Source organism: Fundulus heteroclitus, chromosome 15, assembly GCF_011125445.2.
Source record: "Fundulus heteroclitus isolate FHET01 chromosome 15, MU-UCD_Fhet_4.1, whole genome shotgun sequence".
NCBI classification, from domain to species: Eukaryota; Metazoa; Chordata; class Actinopteri; order Cyprinodontiformes; family Fundulidae; genus Fundulus; species Fundulus heteroclitus.
Genome location: NC_046375.1, coordinates 13,320,481 through 13,340,405, shown reverse-complemented (window position 1 = coordinate 13,340,405; position 19,925 = coordinate 13,320,481). Strand labels below are relative to the sequence as shown.

Genomic DNA, 19,925 nt, shown 5'->3' with positions numbered 1-19,925 from the left:
AATTTTTTTAACAAAAAACAAAAAAAACAACGAACACCAGTTCAAGTTTAGAAAACAAACTCTTGAACCAAGTGAGCAAACTTCAACCAAACTACAAAGTAAAATCAAAAAAATATATAAATATGGAAAACTAATGAACTGTTGAAGAAAGGAAATAATAGTAAAACTGAAAATACTAACCAGTAAAAGGATGCAGTTAATGAATCCTTCAATTTCATTTAATAATTTAAATTAGGACAATGCATATTAATCGACATGTCAGCAGTAAGCATCAATGTAAATATGCCAGAGTTAGCACCACAATTCCTTTTCATCCATTGTCCTAAGGCGGGTAAGAACAAAAAGCCCCCCACAAAACAAAGAGCAGAGAATTATAAAAACATCACCTGTGTAACAAATAACAAAATAAAAACAGGAAGTCGTAATAAAGATAGGATGCTTGAACAAGTTGAGAAAGTAATTTACATATGAGTGCCCCTCTGGTTAGTTTTCAGCCAATGTTTGAAAGAGTTTTTTTTTTTAAACTGGAGTAGGTGCCACAGATCCTGATAGAAGTATCACAGTTTAGTTTGATTATTTACGTTCAAGAATTTGGTCAGATTAGCTTTAAACTGATTAAGAGCAACAACCGTGTTCAAACAACCAGTTCACAATGCGAGGCGGAAGGGAAAGAACCATATTATTTGAATAAAATAGTATTGTGATTATAATTTGATATCAATCACTTTTGGGCCAATTGATTGTTGATGTTGTGTTGATGAGTCCTCAGTGATTGATTTTTGAAAGGAGTTCCACCACTGCTGAGCTGATTGCTGCTGCGCTGTTCAACAAAGGGTATATTTTCTTTTAGCTTTAGCTGGGGTACCAGTGACACTGTGGTAGATATTAATCATGACCCAATTGTATTGCTTTTTGTGTATATCCGTTGTCACGCCCTGCTGCTCCCCATCTGGTGCCTGCCTGGAGGTCCTTTTGGAACTTGAACATGGCTTATCTAACACCATCTTCCTTTGGCAGGTTTTCATCACTATCTTCTTTGGTGGGGCAGGTTTGGGCGTGTTGAGGCTGAGGCTGAATATATTAACCTTTTATCGCTCTTGAAGATCAAAAGAGCGTTTTAATCACAGTAAAAAAAAATAAACTATGAGACACCAGTGTGGCGGTAAATACTGGATATTGTGATTACCTCACTGGTCGACCGCAGTATGTGAGAACACGGGGCCGTGTCTCTGAAAGGCTGATCTGCAGCACGGGAGCGCCGCAGGGAACTGTGCTGGCACCGTTTCAGTTCGCCCTCTACACGGCGGCGCCCCAGGGTGCCTCCTTCAGAAGTTCTCTGATGACTCTGCTATAGTCAGTTTTATGTCACACACGAGGGCGAATGGATAGAGAGCTTTGTGCCAGCAGAGCCACCTCTGGTTAAATGCTGGGAACCGATGTTGAGATAGTGGACTCTTATAAGTATCTGGATGTTCACCTGAACAATAAACTGGACTGGAGGCACAACACTGATGCTCTTTACAGGAAGGGTCAGAGCAGACTTTACCTGCTGAGGAGGCTGAGGTCTTTTGGAGTGCAAGGGACACTCCTGAAAACCGTCTTTGACTCTGTGGTGGCACCAGCCATCTGTAGCTGAGAAAAAACGGATGGATGTTCCCTGGAACCAGTGCAGGTGGTGGAAGACAGAAGGATTGTAAGAAAAATAACATAATTGATGGACAATGTCTCCCAATCCATGCATGGAGCTGTGGCTGGGCTGCGGAGCTCTTTCAGTGACAGACTGCTGCACCCTAGATGCTTAAAGGAGCGCTTCTGCAGGTCCTTCATCCTAGCTGCTGCGTGGCTTTCTCGTTTTACTCACAAAGTTTTGTCTGAGGACACTGGCTGATCAAACCACCCTGTGTGCGTGTGTGCGTGTGTGTGTGCGCGCGCAGAGCGGGCTCGCTTTCTGTGGCAGAGAAAGTGGAGACCTGCTCAGCATGTATAGCTTATGACCTATTACAATAATTTTGCTGTGATCAAAAGTCTGTGATACTCTTAAAAATTGCCCTCATCATTCTCGCCCTGGCTGAGGAGAAATTATACTCATAAAGCTCTAAAGTTTGCCTTCATGCGGCAATCGTTGTAGCACAGATCAGTCTGTCACACCACTGCGATCCCCTCGTTGCACAGGCAGATATAAGCTGTGCTTTAGTTGAATTTATTTACATATACCAACAACAGGAGCAGAATAGAGTGAAGGTGAGAACTAGGGTAACAGGCAGTTTGAAACAGGGCTAGGGAGATGTAATGGCATCAGTTGTGTGTTGTCCGTCCTGTTTCTGCAGAGTCCGGATGAGTGGCAGGATATGGATACAACTTCTCTGCCTTTGTCTGGTTGACTGCTGTCTTCTTGCCTCCCCTCGTTGGACCGGAGTGGTACTGCAGTTTTTCCTCACAACCTCCCATACATCAATGGGACTGTTTTACGTCAATGGCCCCTAGCAGAAGGAAATAGGACTAACCTAAAAGCCCCAGATTTTGGTTTACCCCGTGAAAACCAAAGACTGGGGCTTTAAATCCTGGAGCATGTAATGGAAAAGGGGCTATTATCTACATGCTCCCTCAGGCTCAGATCATAAAAAAAACACATAAATTAGCACAAAACTTCAGTTGCTACAGTTAGTAAACAGCGATCAGGCCTGAAATCTGGGTGTAGTGATGGACTCAGACCTCAACATTAAAGGACATGTAAACACAGTTAAAAAGTCGGCCTTCTATCACCTGAAAAACATTTCCCGGATTAAAGGACTAATGTCTCAGCAGGATCTCGAAACACTAATCTATGCGTTTATCTTTAGTCAAACTGATTACTGTAAAGGTGTTTTCACAGGTCTGCCTAAAAAAGTCCAGAGCTGCAGCTGATCCAGAACGCTGCTGCCCGCGTCCTCACTAAGACTAAGAAAGTAGAGCACATCACCCCAGTTCTAAAGTCCTTACACTGGCTCCCTGTTTCTCAGAGAATAGACTTTAAAATACTTCTGTTAGTCTATAAACCCCTGAATGGCTTAGCACCTAAATACATCACAGACTTGTTATCAGTGTATGAACTCTTTAAATGTTAATGTTGATGTTTTGTAGTCCAACTTGTCTTATATCTTAACCTACTGCTGCTATTCCACTGCATTGTGCCTTCCTCTGTAATGTTTTCCCTCTGTCTCTGTAATGATTTTTCTTTCCTCTGTAACGTTTTCTTTTTTTCATGTACTGCACTTTGAATCATCTTGTTACTGACAGGTGCTTTATAAATAAACTTGTCTTGACTTGAATTTCCCCAAATGTGGGACATTAAAGGTACTTCTTAAAGATAGAGCAGGCAATCTTTCCGGTAATGTAAGTAAGAAATGCCCAAGTCTCTTTTTTAATAATTGTGCATGCGCATGATCATTTTACCTGCTCTTCCAGTTCTCAGGGCGATCGCGTGAACAAAATCTCCCAAATACAATCTGCTCTTATTTTTTTTTCTTCTGAGGCCTTCCTCTTCTTCTCATAAACTTGGAAGACAGTTTGCTTCTTGTGACTCTTAGATATTTTAAAAGTATATGGTGAGAGCAGCGGAGCTACAACGAATGGCGCTCTAAACACTCTCACTGTTCATGCGCAGCCAGCAAGCGGAAACAAGGAATGTGTACGTACGTTGGCGTTGCATGAGCACGGCACAAGGATTGGCATGTGGGACAACCAGTAGATAAGGTGATCCCCCCTGAACTTGAGGGACAGAGGGTTATGTGGGCAAAACCAATCCACTGACCAATCCCTGCCATTCGGACCTAATGACAGGATTTGTAATTCCCCCTCAAGTCGAAATCACGAAACCAAGTCGTTCTTAAAGTTACGGGCTTTTATCACACAAGGAGCATGATAGTGTGCCGTGAGAACTGTTTGATATACAGACAGAAAGCAAATAAAAACAAATTATTTCAGTGTAAAGACATCAAAGAAACAACGGGACCATACATACACGACGCAACACAAATTTGTCACGTTACATCTTTACGGTCAAACAAAGATAACAGTAACAAACATAAATGTACCTCATTGGCCGCTTTCCCTTGAGAGAAAATTAGAAATCTTCTGTCCTTCAATGCACTATGCACTTTATCCAGCCTTCTTTAATTATTATTGCACAGTCTTAGCCAGAGGAATCAACGAGGTGTCTGCCTGCTAGCTTGGTCCAGATGTTCTTAATAAACAGGTAGCAACACTCAAAAAAAGTTAACACCCCGTCAACATGTGGCAGCTTTGGTTCCCCCCTTAATTAAGACATGTTCCCCCATATCAAAACAAACAATATACATGAAATACACAAAATTAAGACTTTAATATTAAACTATTTTTTACTAAAAATGTATGTATTTATGAACTTTATATCTTTAACCTAATATTTAGTAATCTATTATTTATTTATTTATTCTGACTTTGATGGCAGCTACAGGATTGGTCAGAGTTTTTACAGGCTTGCTGCTTTCACAGAGATCATTTTTTTTCCATTCCTTTTTCTGAAAAGGTAATGTGTTGCAGGGATCACCAACCTTTGAGAAGTTGAGAGCTACTTCATTGGTGCCTTTGTCCTACGAAGAGCTACCTGTACTGACCTTTGAACTAGAAGAGTCAGAGCTCACCTTAACTTTATGTAATATAAACATTTTATTAATGAATTTGTCATTTTAAATCTATGTAAATACAAGTATGATTAAAAAGGAAGAGCAACTACATAAAGTAACATTTTAAATGCAGTTCACGCAGATGTTACAACCTGCCTCAAAGGCCATAACAAAAAGGAAGACACACCATGTATACGAGGCAACAAAACAACTGCCCCATCTGTAAAGAAGTGCCAGTCTAAACTTTCAGGATTGGTGGAGCAATCAAGGTTAGTATCCAATCGGGGGGAGAACTTTTAGAGGAATTGATGCATGAGGAAATACAAGAAATGAACCATGAGAAGGTGTGCATCAAGATCTCATAGCGGAGCCAGCTGGCAGGAAGCAGCAACTGCATCTGAATTTAAATAACACGAGAAAAGAGAAAACAAACGAAGGCCACTGGCTGTAACAGGAGGGTTGTGGTATTTTTTCTGAACAGGCTGGAGGGCACCACATATGGTCCTTGGGAGCAACCTGGTGCCCGAGGGCACCATGTTGGTGACCCCTGATGTATTGACTAGTTTCAGGACGGAAGGACGATTTCGACCAGTATAAGAAAAAGTGTTTGTGAACAGGATTACCAGCTATAGCTTTAAATACTGTCCCAGCTCCCAGCATACTGCTGTGTGCAGAACTGTGGAGTTTTGACATCTGGATGTGATGCAGGCAGCAATTTTACCTTTCAGTTTTCTGCTGAATAACTAAAAGAATGCAGGTTCTGATAGAGCTGGGCGATAATTCAATAATGATATATATCGATTGATAGACATGTGATGACTATGGGGGAAAAAATAAAAAGTTCAATAGAACAGTTTTCCTTCCTTTTCCATTCTAGCCTATCAAGTAAGTTAATACTATGTCATTACATCCTCCCAACCAATCACAAACGCAGACCAGGAACACTCCATCACCAAACTCCGCCCCCTAAAACGAGTTCAGAGAGCACGCATTCTTTTTCTCTTTTTTAAAAACTCGCAGTTTGGTAAAAAAGTTGGTTGAAAAAGGGTTAAGTTTGAATTCAGTGTTTTTTTTTTATTGTTTATCTAGAAGTAGGTCATTAAGCAACAGCATAAAATGACCAGGGCTGCACTCAAAATATCATTTAAATCTTTTGATAATTATCGATATCGATTGCTATTTTATTGGTTGTAAATGCTTTTTTCTATATTGTCCAGCCCTAGGTGCTGACCTCATTTTAACAGAAAAATATTGCTTATTTGTAAAATATGAATATTGAAAGTTTATACTGCCATATATGGGGTTTGTTATTCATCTTAGAATTGTAGGTATAACTGTGTTTAAGAATAACGATAACTCAGGCAAGGTATGTTGTACCTCTTGTATATTACGTTTGTATGTTTATTATTTTCTTGCAAAACCGTGCTTCTGTTGCCACATAGATTGTTTGCATTTGTGCTGGTTAATTTATACGATGTGTGGGACGTGGCCTGCAAGAGAGCAAGTCAAAGGAATGGGAAGCCAAAAGCTGATGTCAAAGGACTGGGGTTAAAAGGCTGCGCCCTACATGTTTGGACTGTGGAGCTGTCTGTAATCTACTGACTTGTTTATGTGCTACGTGATAATCAGGGAGCTCAGCTTATCTCAGCGTGAAGCAGCTTTAGCTCCCACTTAAAGGCAAGACACTAGCTGAAGGTTCATTTAAGAGTAGTAGGAGTATATTTATTTAGAAAGTAGAACATTGTTCCTCAGATTTCCCCCTCCCACATCCTTTTATTGCCTAAACTTGAAAAAACAAGCTTTGTGTTTGTTGTGGTATAAATTAATTTGCACATTACTCCATATTAAACAGTTAATTATTGTGTGGACACTCTGGAAATGACAATTCGTATAAATGATAAGGGCAAGTTTTCTCACATAGTAGCAATAAAGGGGCCTTTACAAGAGATGACTACATTCATCGGCCCCTTTATTAGCACCCACTTATTGCTATTTGTGTTAAAAAGCAACGCGACTAATAAAGTAGGTAGTGTTTAACCCTTCTGTTCTAATACGAAAGAACATTTCTGACCTCCACAACGATATCCTTCCCATCCACAAACAAAAGATAGGAAATATTTTTTTTTTGTGTGTTTCAGTTATCCAAATGGGATTTCAATGACAGTAAAATATCAGTAAGCATATCCAGTGTTCATAAATGAAAAACAATTCAGACATCAAGAATGATAATCATCAGCAATAAGTTGTAAAAATGGCCTAAAAAATATTTAGACGGATTATCAAAAACTTCACAGGATGTGTACCACAAATTATTATTTTAAAACATATTGTATAAATGGGACTTTCTCTTAGCAAGACAAATTTCAGCCTGGAGAGGGAGATTGTTCTGGATGTGAGGACCTGTAAGAACAAAAACTCCCGGTTTGGAGAAGTAACATAATTTTTCCAGAGGAAGTTGGAGACGTTTGACATGCTTTTAGAGGAATAATGACTTTTAACTAAGAAAGATTGAAGCTTGGGGAACTGTAATAATAAATCTAACATAGCTATTTGAGATACAAAAAAAAAAAAACAAATTGCCTCTGAAAGACACATTAAATTAGTGGAACAACAGCAGCATTAAACCTTTTCTGAAAACATTTCTGTTGTGGAGACCTTTGATAAATAAATAAATAAATAAATAAAAATAACACAATTTGTTACTTAATATTTATTTATTAGATTTTTGCCAGAACCATTTGTTGTGCCATTAATTCAACAAAGGGAAGAACCAAAAAAAAAAAAAAAAAAAAAAATCCCTTTCCTTCCCTTTTGTGCTGCAAATCTGAAACTGGAGGGCAACCATACCCACCCTACTGTTTTCACAAGATAAATAGATAAATAAATAAATAAATGTTAGGTATATTCCATTATTTCCAGAGTTATGCTACTGGAGAAAGATATTGCAGTGTTGCATAATTATATGTTTCCACTGCTTGCCATACCTGACATGTCCTGCTTCAGTTTTACGGAACAGGTACGATTTTGCTTTCGGATGACGAACGGACCAATCAAAACTTGCGCTCGGGTGACACTACTATTGGGGCGGGGCATCACGCCAGACGCTCCGGTCGCTCATTGGATTCCGCGCTGTAAACCCATGACGAGCCAGCCAATCGGAGGCGTCAGTCGATATGACGCGGGTGAGAACGGAGAACGTCCTTCCCTAGATGGTGGCTTTTGGACATCCGCATCCCGACAAGCGCCGATGGAGAGCATCTGCGGAGAATCACCCATCAGTCTGTCAGAGTAGCACCGGGACAACAACATGGACATCCTGAAGTCACTGGGACACCCGGAAGAAATATTCAACCTGTTTAAATTTAAGATGGGCGGATGCAGAACCGTCATGCCAAAGATGGATTATGTGAGTAAAAAAGATCGCGTACAGACAGAAACTGCATCACGGATGCTGGATTTATCCCGCGCGGATTATGCGGTACACCGCGTTCTGCCTTTCAGAGCATCAACACAGACACATGCAGATCATGATTAGAAATAAACCCCACGGGCCTGTTAGATATAGCCGCGCCGCTTCACAGCGCAATTACCAGCACTGCTCCGTGTGGAAAACTGTCAGCTAATTGGACTTTGTCGAATTAGATCTGTGCTCTGGCTCCTGCTTCCTGTCTGCACACAGGCAGAGATGACCACTGACGCAGGATATAAATTGGGTAATGAGCTTGGAGGGTTCACCACTAAGGGAAGATACTAATCCACAGATGAAACACCAATGTGACCTGAAGAAGCTGCGGAACGTTTTTGTTGCTGCTGACATCCCACACAGAGAATGTTACTCCATCTTCAAATGTGTATATCTATCTATATATATATATCCTGGAATATTTAATGATGCTTTTAATCTGTGCACTGTGAGCACAGTTTCTATCTTTAAAACAAGATAGAGCAAAATGTTACTCTGACATGCTTTATTAACAGCATCAAAGATAAGATTGGAGCAGCGATCACTAAAGACAAACAACTTTATTCCACTATCAAGGCCTTGAAAATACGAGTGGCCTTGGCTAAGGTGTCTAAATAAAATAGAAATTTGGTGTGTGTGTGTGTGTGTGTGTGTGTGTGTGTGTGTGTGTGTGTGTGTGTGTGTGTGTGTGTGTGTATCGTTTTGTGTGTCTGAATGTGTGATAGTTTTACAATAATATGGAAAATGTTGCATCTGAGAACACGTTTTAATCCTTTACACGCTGCTCTGAACCTCGGTCATCAGAACAGTTCATAGCTTGTAATATGTACACACGTTTATTTATGTATGTTTATGCGTTGAAAAATACTTGTTTTGAGCACTGCTTTTGCAAGTGTGCACTGTTTTTAGCACACATTTCTTTGGATGCTGCGTGAATAGTCTTACAAAAGCGTCTTTTTCTTTGCCAACCATGCATTGCACACTACAAGGGTATGTCAGTCAATTAGAATCTCCCTAAAAAAAAAAAAAAAACATTGTGTCTTCTGGTAATTCAGTTCAGGAAGTGAAACTCACCGATCCGTTGCACGCAGAGCGTGATACAGATATATATATTTCAATAGTTCATTTATGTGAATTGAGTTTCTCAGAAAATGACAATCCAGCTGCACATTAGACAAATGAAAGGGCTTTTTACCCAGAAATGTCAAGTTACACTTACACGACTACTGACACTGTCGTCACTGACACCCTCCTGCTGGCTAGCTGAGCACAAAATGTTGCTTCAAAGCATGTTAATGGAAAGTTAAATGTATTGGTAGAAAAAGGTGCACACGGCTGGGAAAGATTGCAAAGCAAAGCGCATTTAAAATAGGTCTCAGAGTCAGGAGGGAAAGTGGAGAGGCACAGAATCTAAGGTGCTTGAGTGATGTTTCCAGTCATGATTTGTGGAGCCTAGGTCATCTATTTTTTAATAAAATGAAATAAGTCACTGCTGCTGACCAGAAACCTATAGAACATTTGTTGCTTCGCTCTGCTGACAAGCTTTTTGGAGATACCTTTTTAGTTTTGTAGCAGCGCCTCCCTGCCTACACTGCCAAAACTACCTATACCTGCTTAATGACTGCTGAAAAGACCAAGAAACCTGGCTGCATTAAAACTGTAGAGAATTTATTGATTTGCAAATATAACAACAGAACGTTGTCCTCTCAGAAAAAAAAAAGTCAGAGCATCGTTTTTGTTTCTGAGTATGCTGCATTGCTTCGGAGCCGCAGTTATACCTAATTTACTGCACTGCTTTCCAAGAAAACACACGCCGGTGTAGTACCCATGGGTGTCCACTAGGTGTCAGCAAAACGCCACCTCTCCTAGTTCTGCTTTTTGATCTGTTGTGACTGTTTTTGAGGAAATAGACGCTAGTTTTGCGGTGCATGCCAACGCAGTAGCCTAAAAAAACCAAACACTCCTTTTTCTCGGTCGTGATAAAGACAGCCCTAAAACTGGGCATATTTTTTTCGCTTCTAATAAAGCGGTAATATCAGTTGGTTGCGTAAGATTTACTTAAAGGCAATATTTGTTTTAAAATTCAACAAAAAAAAAACGTTTGATGCAACCATGCAAATTCTCTTTCTTTTTTTTTACAAGATTTGGGTCCAAATGGTCCCAGTTACACTTCCTAACTTGAACTGGATTAGGAAACAGCATTGCAGCAGCTGCTCGTGTTTTGGGCAGAGGGGGTGGGAGGGACTGTGGCTGATCATAACAACAGATCTACAAATGCTCTGCGCCAGCCGCGCTCCGCTCACGGACAAACAAGCCCTGCTTATAGATCTGCGGAGCGACCTCACGCCCTCCAAAAGCTTTTACAACACGCTCGACCCCTTCTCTGCTCGCTTGTCCTTAGCATGGACTCGGAGCGTGCGAGTCCCCCCGAGCAGCGCGGCGCCAGCATGGACCGTGTCGTCTCCTAAGCGCAGGCTCGGTCTCTTCCCTGTCCGGGTGTTCGCATGGCCGGAGCCTGCTGCAAGTGTCCGGCCTCTCTGTCCGTGTTGAAGCGCTCTCTCTCGGTGGCGCCGCGGGGCTGCGGCTCCGCTCCCCCGCGCTCCCTCCTGCAGGGCTGGAGCAGGCGCGGGGAGAGGGGCCTGCAGGAGGCCGCCAGACCCTGTAGCGCCATCCGAGCCACGGGCTTCTACCGACAAACGGCCTTTCTTTGTCTCTCCTGCCAGGAGTCGATGAGCGACAGCCTGCGGACGTGCTACGTGTATCTGAACCAGACCAGCCGGAGCTTTGCGGCCGTGATCCAGGCGCTGGATGGAGAGCTGAGGTGAGTCAGAGCTGAGCTGGGCGAGGGAGAGGTGTGTCTGCAGGCGTGTTGGCGTGGCCGCAGCTCGGGGCCTCCTTAAAAAAAACAAAAAAAACATGCAAAGACACCTGGAAGTACATCTGCTTGTATTGCATCCATAATTAACCTTTTAATATGAAACTCCAGACATGTGGAGACACCTGCAGCTCCTTTGTATGCACGCGTGCATAAAATGGCATGTTGTGCCATGTCAGGTTCGCCTGAGGCACATTTTGCACCAGTTTAACATTTATAAAACAGTCGACAGCCCCCATTAAAATCAATAACTCCTTCAGTTGTTTGCTGTCCTAAATAACAATCCTTAGAGTGCACTTTGCACATTGATTTGTAAAAATCCATCTGTGGCTGCAGCAAACCATCCGTTCAGATGGCATAATTAACATTTTATAAAGCAGGAGTAGTTTAATAATTGAAAACCATGTAAATACTGGAGGCAAAATAGCGTTTATTTTAATAGTACCTTTATTTTTCTTGTCAAAACTAATAAAACTTTTATTATTAATGATAGAAACAAAATAAAATGTCCATAATCTCAACTCCAAAAGCTTGATAAATTGAAATTGGTAAATTTAAAGGTAATTTTTAAATACTGAATGCTTGTATTTGCACAATAGGGTTATCAGCCACACATAAGCCACTCTTATTACATTGCTACATCAACAGAGGCTAGCAAAAGTATTCACACTCCTAGAATGTTTTGCAATGTTATGATTCTAGACCAACACAACGCGGGGCATCGTTCTGGAGGAGAAGGATGTTTTACAAAAAAAATAAAAAATCGGAAAAGCTTGCTTGCATTTTGGAAATGTGGACCTTAATGTCAATGTTGCAGTTTGTCACAGCGGGAATAAAATCAGTTTGTTTTGTAAAACTGACCCACTGTGATATATGTTTGGGGGGGTCAGCATGATGTTGTAGGGATACTAATGCTGGAAGGAAGCCTGTCACATCCTGCAAAAAAAATTTAAACTGAGGAGGTGGTTCACCTTCCAGCAGGAAAAAGACCTTAAAAATAAAACCAGAGCTATTATAAATTTGTTTTTATCAAAACATATTTATGAGTTAGAATGGCCCAGTCAAAGTCTGCACCTAACTGGCATTTGAGTGTAATCTTACTGAGCCTGAGCTATTTTGCACAGAAGACTGGGACAGGAGATTCGGTTTATATATTGTTACCTGACAAGGTGAAGTTCTCAAGAGTGATGAACGCTACTTTTTCAGTCAGTCTTTGCATGCAACCCCATACATCTTTTCATTTCAATGTTTTTAAAATCCAGACATGCAGTTTGCATCTTCTACCTGGTGCTCCGTGCGCTGGACACAGTTGAGGACGACATGACCATCCCCCTGGAGAAGAAGGTGCCCATGCTTAACAATTTCCACACGTACCTTTACCAGGAGGAGTGGTGCTTCACCGAGAGTCACGAGAAGGATCGTCAAGTTCTGGAGGATTTCCCTACGGTCAGCAGCAGCAGCAGCAGCACCGCATGCATGCACGCACACAATGAGACCTCTGCAGAGGGATTTCTCAATAAGAGCTTTGTTGCACGTTTATCTTAAAAACGCAGGTCTTTCAAAATAACTTTGTCTTGTGTTGTTTGATTTCAGATATCACTGGAATTTAGAAACCTTGCTCAGGAATACAGAGACGTCATCTCGGACATCTGCCACCGGATGGGAGTTGGGATGGCTGAATTTCTGGAGAAGAAGGTGGGATCCATGAAGGAGTGGGACCAGGTGAGTGTTATTCGTGTGTCACGGCACAATAAACGGCTTTAACAGGGTTCCAGACTCAACTTCCCCAGGGTTCTTGGTCCTGTTCTAAAGTCTAATAATTAATTTATAGCAGATGGTTCTGCAGTGGGGAGGCTTTAAATGGAGGATTTGGAGAACCAGAGACAAGAAGGAAGAAAACGGGGGAAGTAGGGAAGAAATGTCAGACGTGAAGGAAAGGAAGGACAAAACGAAGGAAATAAAGGATGGACGAACACCAGGAAGGAATGTAGGTAGGAAGGACACATGACAAGAAAGGAACAGAGGACACGGTCAAGAGAAGAGAGAACATTGGGGAAGGAAGGAAAGGAGATAGGACACATAACACAGAACAGGAAATAAAGTCTGGAAATCAAAATGCTTTTCCATACTCTGAAAGTACTAGAATCAAATTCCAGACAACCCCAGTCTGGGGAGGAACCCTGCTTTAACAAAAGCTTTTGCACTTTATATCAGCCTAGGACTCTGAAGGAAGGTTTTGAGTGCTGTGAACCCATTTACTGTTGATTTCGTCTGTAATTCTCTTTTGTTAACATGTCAATATTCTGTACACACAGGATAGAAAGAATTAAGCACTGCTTTAAAACAAAATCTCAAACTAAAAAAAAAAAAATCCCCAAAAATGAGGTTTACAATACAAATTAGTAGTAAGACATTGTGTGAAGTGCAATGGCATAGCTCAGATGCGTTTTCCAACAAACAGTATATTCTCAGAGTAGAGAGAGCATCTGATGTATTTTAACTCCTTCCTGTCCTCAGGTTGTGTTGCAGCACCTTTAACCACGCTGTGGTCCAAGCTCCTCTTAAGAGTAGAAAAATAGATTGACATATTTTGTCAAACTTTATATCTAAATTACCATTCCTTTCTAAAATATTAGAGAAGGTGGTTGATCTCCAAATACAGGAGCATCTACAGCTGCCTGGGTTAGAAGAGAAATTTCAGTCCCGTTTTAAAGCACGTCACAGCACAGAGACCTTCTTGACTGGCCTCCAGCCCTGGACACACTGGACCTGAAGGTTGTATTATGTCGCTTAGAGCAGCCCATTGACGTTAAGGCTACATTTCTGCTATAGTTTGGGTCTGTTTGGCAGAATTTCTCTCTCTAGTTTTGTCAGTTTTCTTCCTCTGATGTTCCACTGAAGTTCAAGGTACCCCAAGGTCCCATTTTTAGGACCTATTCTCTTACTTACTTGCTTCCTCTGGGGTCCATTCTTAAGTTGTCATTTCATAGTTTTGCAGACGACATCCAGATCTATCTTCCACTAAAAGCTACCAGTAGTCAGTCGGTTGAGGATCTTAAACCGTTTAAGGGATGTCAAAACATGGATCGGGCTGAACTTTGTGTCCGGGGTTTCCTCAACCGTATTATAAGCGTGGAGGGCCGGCATGCATCACTCGCCCTCTCCGCCAGGCTAAGCGTCTTTTGTTTACATGAAATGCTCGATGTTTGACAGCAACACAAAACAATTAGTAAAGTGCCCCTTTGGGAGGAAAGCTCCGTAAGCTAAGGCGCTTTCTATTGTTAGTGTCATGCACGCTCCGCACGTCTAGTGGTAATACATGCTTGTATTACCTCTAGGCCAGAATACTGCAGCTCCCTCAAGTCAAGTTAAGTTTATTTGCATAGCACATTTTAGCAACAAGGCGGTTCAAAGTGCTTTACATCATGAAAACACAAAAACCCCAACACATTGAAATGATCACTGGTTGTGAGACCAATAACAAACATTAAATCGTATCAAGTGAAAATAACACTACACATCAAATATGTCGGTCAATGTTCCTGTTATTATGGGTCAAGAAAATCTCTAAACTGGTGGGTTTTCACTTTTTGATTTAAAGGAACTCAGTGTTTTGGCTGTTTTGCAGTTTTCTGGAAGTTTGTTCCAGATTTGTGGAGCATAGAAGCAGAATGCTGCTTCTCCATGTTTAGTTCTGATTCTGGGTATGCAGAGTAGACCAGAACCAGAAGATCTGAGTGATCTGGACGGTTGATACAGCAACAACAGGTCTTTAATGTATTGTGGCGCTAAACTGTTCAATGATTAGTAAACTAACAGAAGTATTTTAAAGTCTATTCTCTGAGCTACATGGAGCCAGTGTAAGGACATCAGAACCCTCGATAGTGGGATCATTCAGACCCTTTTCTGTCGTCTTCATTTTGTCATAAATGTTGCTTTTCTAACTGGGAAAAGGCGTTGTGAACCCATCACCCCTATTCTACCTTCTCTACGCTGCCCGCCTGCGTCTTTTGGAATTGCTTTTGAGGTTTTACGTTTGGTTTGTAAATATTTAAGTGGTCTGGCTAGGTCTTACCTCACTGAACTTTTACATAAACACACGCCTCGTTGGATGCTGAGATCTGAAAACCAAAATGCTTTTGCTGTGAGGCCTTTGTTGGGCAGTAGTATAAAGCTTGGTACTCATCATTACTCTAGACCTTTTGAATTGAGAAAGCTTCCTGGAGAGGAAGCGAAATGTCTTCAACTATGGAAAACAAGTCCAGTTGCTTTGTTTTTTTTGCTTTTTCTGGAATGACCATGACCTGGATGACTGAGAATCTTCACCAGCAAAATGCTTTTGTTCGTTCCAAGGACTCAGCTGGTGATTAAAAGATACCGAGAGCAGTTAAGTCTCCCAGTATCCATCAGGGCCGCCATAACCCTGGGTAATCTAAAAACACATTTAAAAAACTCATCAGTTTTCATTTGCTTTTCATTCTGGGGAGCTTGAGTGTTAGGCCACTGTTTTACTCTGTTATTGTTTTTGCTTTTATTCATCCTGTGACTTTGTTTTATTGCTATTACAATTTGTTCTCTTAGTGTCTTATTTACATGTGAAGCATTTAGGGCACTCTATTATGTGTTATAGTGCTATATAAATAAAGATTGATTAAGTGAGCTTGTATCTTACATCTTTTCATACAAATCGACACATTAGTTTATTCCATACTAGAACAAGATCGAGAATATTGCAAATGTGTAATAAATTGAGAACTACTAGCTAATCTAGGGGTAGCCTAAGGTAAACCACAGTAGTGTTTTTGTGGCCTGTTGCAATGACCCTGTCGTGTGTCTGGTCTGTGCAGTACTGCCACTACGTTGCCGGTCTCGTCGGCATCGGTCTGTCCCGGCTCTTCTCTGCCTCCCAGCTGGAGGATCCAGAAGTGGGACGGGACACGGAGCTGGCAAACTCAATGGGCCTGTTCCTCCAAAAAACCAACATCATCCGCGACTATCTGGAAGATACACAGGAGGGACGGGCTTTCTGGCCAAAGGAGGTATGAACAAAAGTTTATTAGAGTTTATCTACTTTGCTTAAGATCATAGCTGTGCAGTACAGTAGTTTGGCAGTTTCAGTACTTTAAAAACTGTGAGGTATTTGCAAAAGATGCTCATTTAAATCAAGTTTTAGTATCAGAGACTAGGGATGGGCAATAAATAGAGATTTTAAAAATATCGAGATTAAAAAAAAAAAGGGAAAAGGCTAGTTTATTTATAAAGCACTTTTCAGCAAACAAGAAAGTTAAAGAAAGTCAGGTCGGGACAGAAAGCATCTATTAATTCAAATACCACAGATTCTCAGTTCAACTGATTTCTGAACTTTGACTAGGCCATTGTTATATTTGACTGCTTTGTTTATACAATGTCATTATAGCTCTGGCTTAATGTTAAGTGTTATAGAAGCTGACCCTTCGCCCTAGTCCTTAGTCTTTTCCCTTTTCCATTCTCTAAACATTAGTTTTGATATCATCTGACCAGAGTGCCCTCTTCCACATGTTTTGGTGTGTCCCATGTCCCATCCCTCTGACAGACTACAAATAGAGCTTCATATGGCTTCCGCCCAACACTGGCTTTCTTCTAGTAGTCCTCCTTTAAGGGCCAGATTAGTGAAGTGAATAATTGATAGTTGACCTGGCAACAGATTCTCCCACCCTCTCTGTGGTTCTGTGGGCCCATTGGCTGCCTCGGATACGTCTGTAGGAAATGTTGTAAACAATGTGTCCTCTGTGCTGCTGTGCAGGCATGGAGCCAGTTTGCGAGTCGTCTGGAGGATCTGGCTCAGCCCGAGAAGCTGGAGTCGGCTCTGTCCTGCCTCAACCTCCTGGTCACCGACGCTCTGTGTCACGTCCCCGACGTCATCGCCTACCTGTCTCGGCTGCGCAACCAAAGCGTCTTCAATTTCTGTGCCATTCCACAAGTAAAGACCGTTCAGTCTCCTACTCTAACAGTGATTTGATCTAATGTCTTTACTGCATATATTAGCTTTGAAAGGACTTTAAAGCAAAGTAAAGGTATGACAAACGGACAATTGACCGAAGCATTTTTAGTTGCGCATGCAGTATATATTTGCCATGTTGACCCAGTGAAGAGTCCACTGGGACACTTTTACTGAGCATTTAGGACATTTCTAAGATGTCTGGAAGTTGTTAAAAAAATCCAGTAGTCTCATGTTTATAAGAAGAATTAATTTTTTATCCAGGCTTGACAGATTTATTACCTGAAACAGGTTTTTGTTACGTCTGCTCAGCTTACAGGTATTTTTAAGCCTTGAAAAATTAATCAAATGCCAGGAGATGCTGTTTTTCACATTGGTTTTGTATTGGTCGTGTTATCAGACACCCAAATATATACCGCCTCTATAAATATGTCAGTGTTTAATGGCTTTTGTTTACAATGAAAGGCAATCCTTTTTTCTTAGTGGATAATTCATCCTCACTTTGGTTCCTTTGACTAAAAACATGTAATTCCTCTGTCAACCAGGTGATGGCAATAGCTACCCTGTCGACGTGCTACAACAACCCCATGGTGTTTCAGGGTGTGGTGAAGATCAGAAAGGGACAGGCTGTCACCCTCATGATGGATGCCACCAACATGAGAGCTGTGCAGACCATCATCGCCCAGTACAGCCAGGAGGTCAGTAGGTCCTCCTCTGTCTTTTCTCCGCCAGCTTCCACCACGTCTGCCTGTTGAAACCCATCTTCCGATCTCTTTGCGCAGATTTTGCAGAAGGTCTCCCTCACCGATCCGTCGCGGGACAAGACGCTGCACATCCTGGCTTTGATCCAAGAGAAATCGGCCCTCGCGCAACCGGGCCTCGGCTCCAGGAACCACCATCGGTCTCCTATGTACCTGTCGGCCGCCATGCTGCTGGCCGCCCTGAGCTGGCAGTATCTCAACACCACAGCTGCCCAGGCGCAGGGCACGGGGGACGTGTAGCGACGCTCTTCCTGAAGCTCACAGACTGGAAGAAAAACAAAACACCTCCCCCCCCCCTCTCTCTGGACGTCTTGCTCATCCTTGGGAAACCCGAGGAGAATTTTCCCACATTGGATTCAGGCGTTGGCTGATGAAGAACCACAGACTTGTTGAACTTTGGAGTGGTTCTTGTGGCAGCCTGATCTCAAACGATTTCTGCCGCGTTGACATGCGCTCGTCCATCTTGTGTTTGCCGAAAAAAAAAAAGAAAAAAGGATGAGTTTAGGATTTTAGGGAACAGTCGCCAACCTTCATGAAGTTTATGTTGAATTTTTGTCCGAAAGGTTAGTTTTATGTTTTTAATTTTAAATCCTCATGGTGAGAAAAGACTTGAAAGTATGTCAGCGTTTGCACTGTTTGATCACATGGACAGATTCCAATAACCGATTTAGTACTTCGCTCAGTTTTGACTTTATTGACAAATATGCGGGAAGTATCTCTCTGCTAATTTTCTCAGGCCTGAACTGAACAGAATGAATAAAATAAGGTATTTTCAACAAAAGGAATTTGTTAGCCAAGTGTCCTTAACAGCTTTGGGGAGTAGAAAGGCTAGCACAGAGTAACCTTGTACAGAACCAAAGGAGAGCTACAAACATTGCTATGTAATGTGACATTTCATTTGTACATATTTGAAGAAATAAAGAAGCTAAAGGATCTGCGTGAAATCCAAGGGTGTTTGGGCTTCTGTGTTGGCTTGTTTGGGTCAAAGATGGAGAGCTTTGTTAAAAATGAAGATATTTTAATAGATGAAGTCAAATTTATGCCATCTTAAATGTAAAAAAATGTCCACATCTACTACTTTGTTGCACTACCTCTGGTTTTTCTAACTGCTTGATTAACTCATGGATTTAACTAATGAAAAACTATCTTTAATCAAATCCGAACATTCTCCTTTAGTAATTGACAGATATGCTATGTAGGATTGCATCTTGACATTTTCACCCCCAATTTTCACAATAAATCAACAGTTAGATGAAGATCCAGACTGTTTGATCTGTGTGTTGAACTGCTTTTCATTAAAATAAAAAAATTAGCTGCTTTTCCTGAAGAAAAGTGGTGGAAAAATGGGTGCATTGTTCCCATTTATCCATTGTCTCTCATTTATCTAAGATTGGTTTATGGGAGTTACTGTTGTTGAAGGGAAACCAGTGCCTTCCTCTCCCTGGTGACATTCCAGATCATCTTTTGAGGATCCCAAGTCTTTCCTAGGTCTAGCAGGGACATTTAGTCTCGACAACAAGCTCTGTTCTGTCCTGGGATCTTGTTTTAAGACCTCTGAGTCAAGAAATCTCTTAAAAAGCACATGTCCGACGACATAAACTGTAGGCTAAAAGATAACAGTTCACCAGACCTGAACTGAACTACGGAAATTTAAGGACAGATGAAAAACAGTGATGCCTATCAACCAGGGAATGGTTACGATGCTTTTGTTACGGTTCGGTGACTCAAAAGAACCACAATGAGAGTCATTAGGCCCAAACGGAAAAAGAAAGACGGAACTGGGTGGAACCTTTCCGGGGGAGGGTCAGGCATACAAATACTACTTTGAGTGCCTTCAAGAGTCATCCAAGAGGTTGCAGGAGAAGATATGATGCATTGCACTCCTCCCTTCCCACAGTTACCAAGAGTAGCAATATACACTGACCGGCCACTTTATTAGGTACACCTGTCCAACTGCTCGTTAACACTTAATTTCTAAGCAGCCAATCACATGGCTGCAACTCAGTGCATTTAGGCATGTAGACATGGTCAAGAGAATCTCCTGCAGTTCAAACCGAGCATCAGTATGGGGAAGAAAGGTGATTTGAGTGACTTTGAACGTGGCATGATTGTTGGTGCCAGAAGGGCTGGTCTGAGTATTTCAGAAACTGCTAATCTACTGGGATTTTCACGCACAACCATCTCTAGGGTTTTACAGAGAATGGTC

At 41.6% G+C, this 19,925-nt stretch overlaps 1 protein-coding gene across 2 annotated transcripts; it reads left to right on the top strand.

The window, feature by feature from the left end:
- The first annotated feature begins 7,857 nt into the window (after nucleotides 1-7,857).
- Nucleotides 7,858-18,979, top strand: fdft1 (farnesyl-diphosphate farnesyltransferase 1). Of its 2 annotated transcripts, XM_012867359.3 has the most exons (8): nucleotides 7,858-8,049; nucleotides 10,830-10,927; nucleotides 12,244-12,427; nucleotides 12,575-12,703; nucleotides 15,829-16,020; nucleotides 16,764-16,940; nucleotides 17,504-17,656; nucleotides 17,741-17,959. In XM_012867359.3, the coding sequence occupies exons 1-8, from the start codon at nucleotides 7,951-7,953 to the stop codon at nucleotides 17,957-17,959; spliced, it is 1,251 nt and encodes a 416-aa protein (XP_012722813.1). In that variant the 5' UTR covers nucleotides 7,858-7,950. The 2 variants fall into 2 exon arrangements, with proteins under 2 accessions (XP_012722813.1, XP_012722812.1); XM_012867358.3 differs by lacking the exon at nucleotides 7,858-8,049 and having other exon boundaries at nucleotides 10,351-10,927; nucleotides 17,741-18,979.
- Nucleotides 18,980-19,925: the final 946 nt, after the last annotated feature.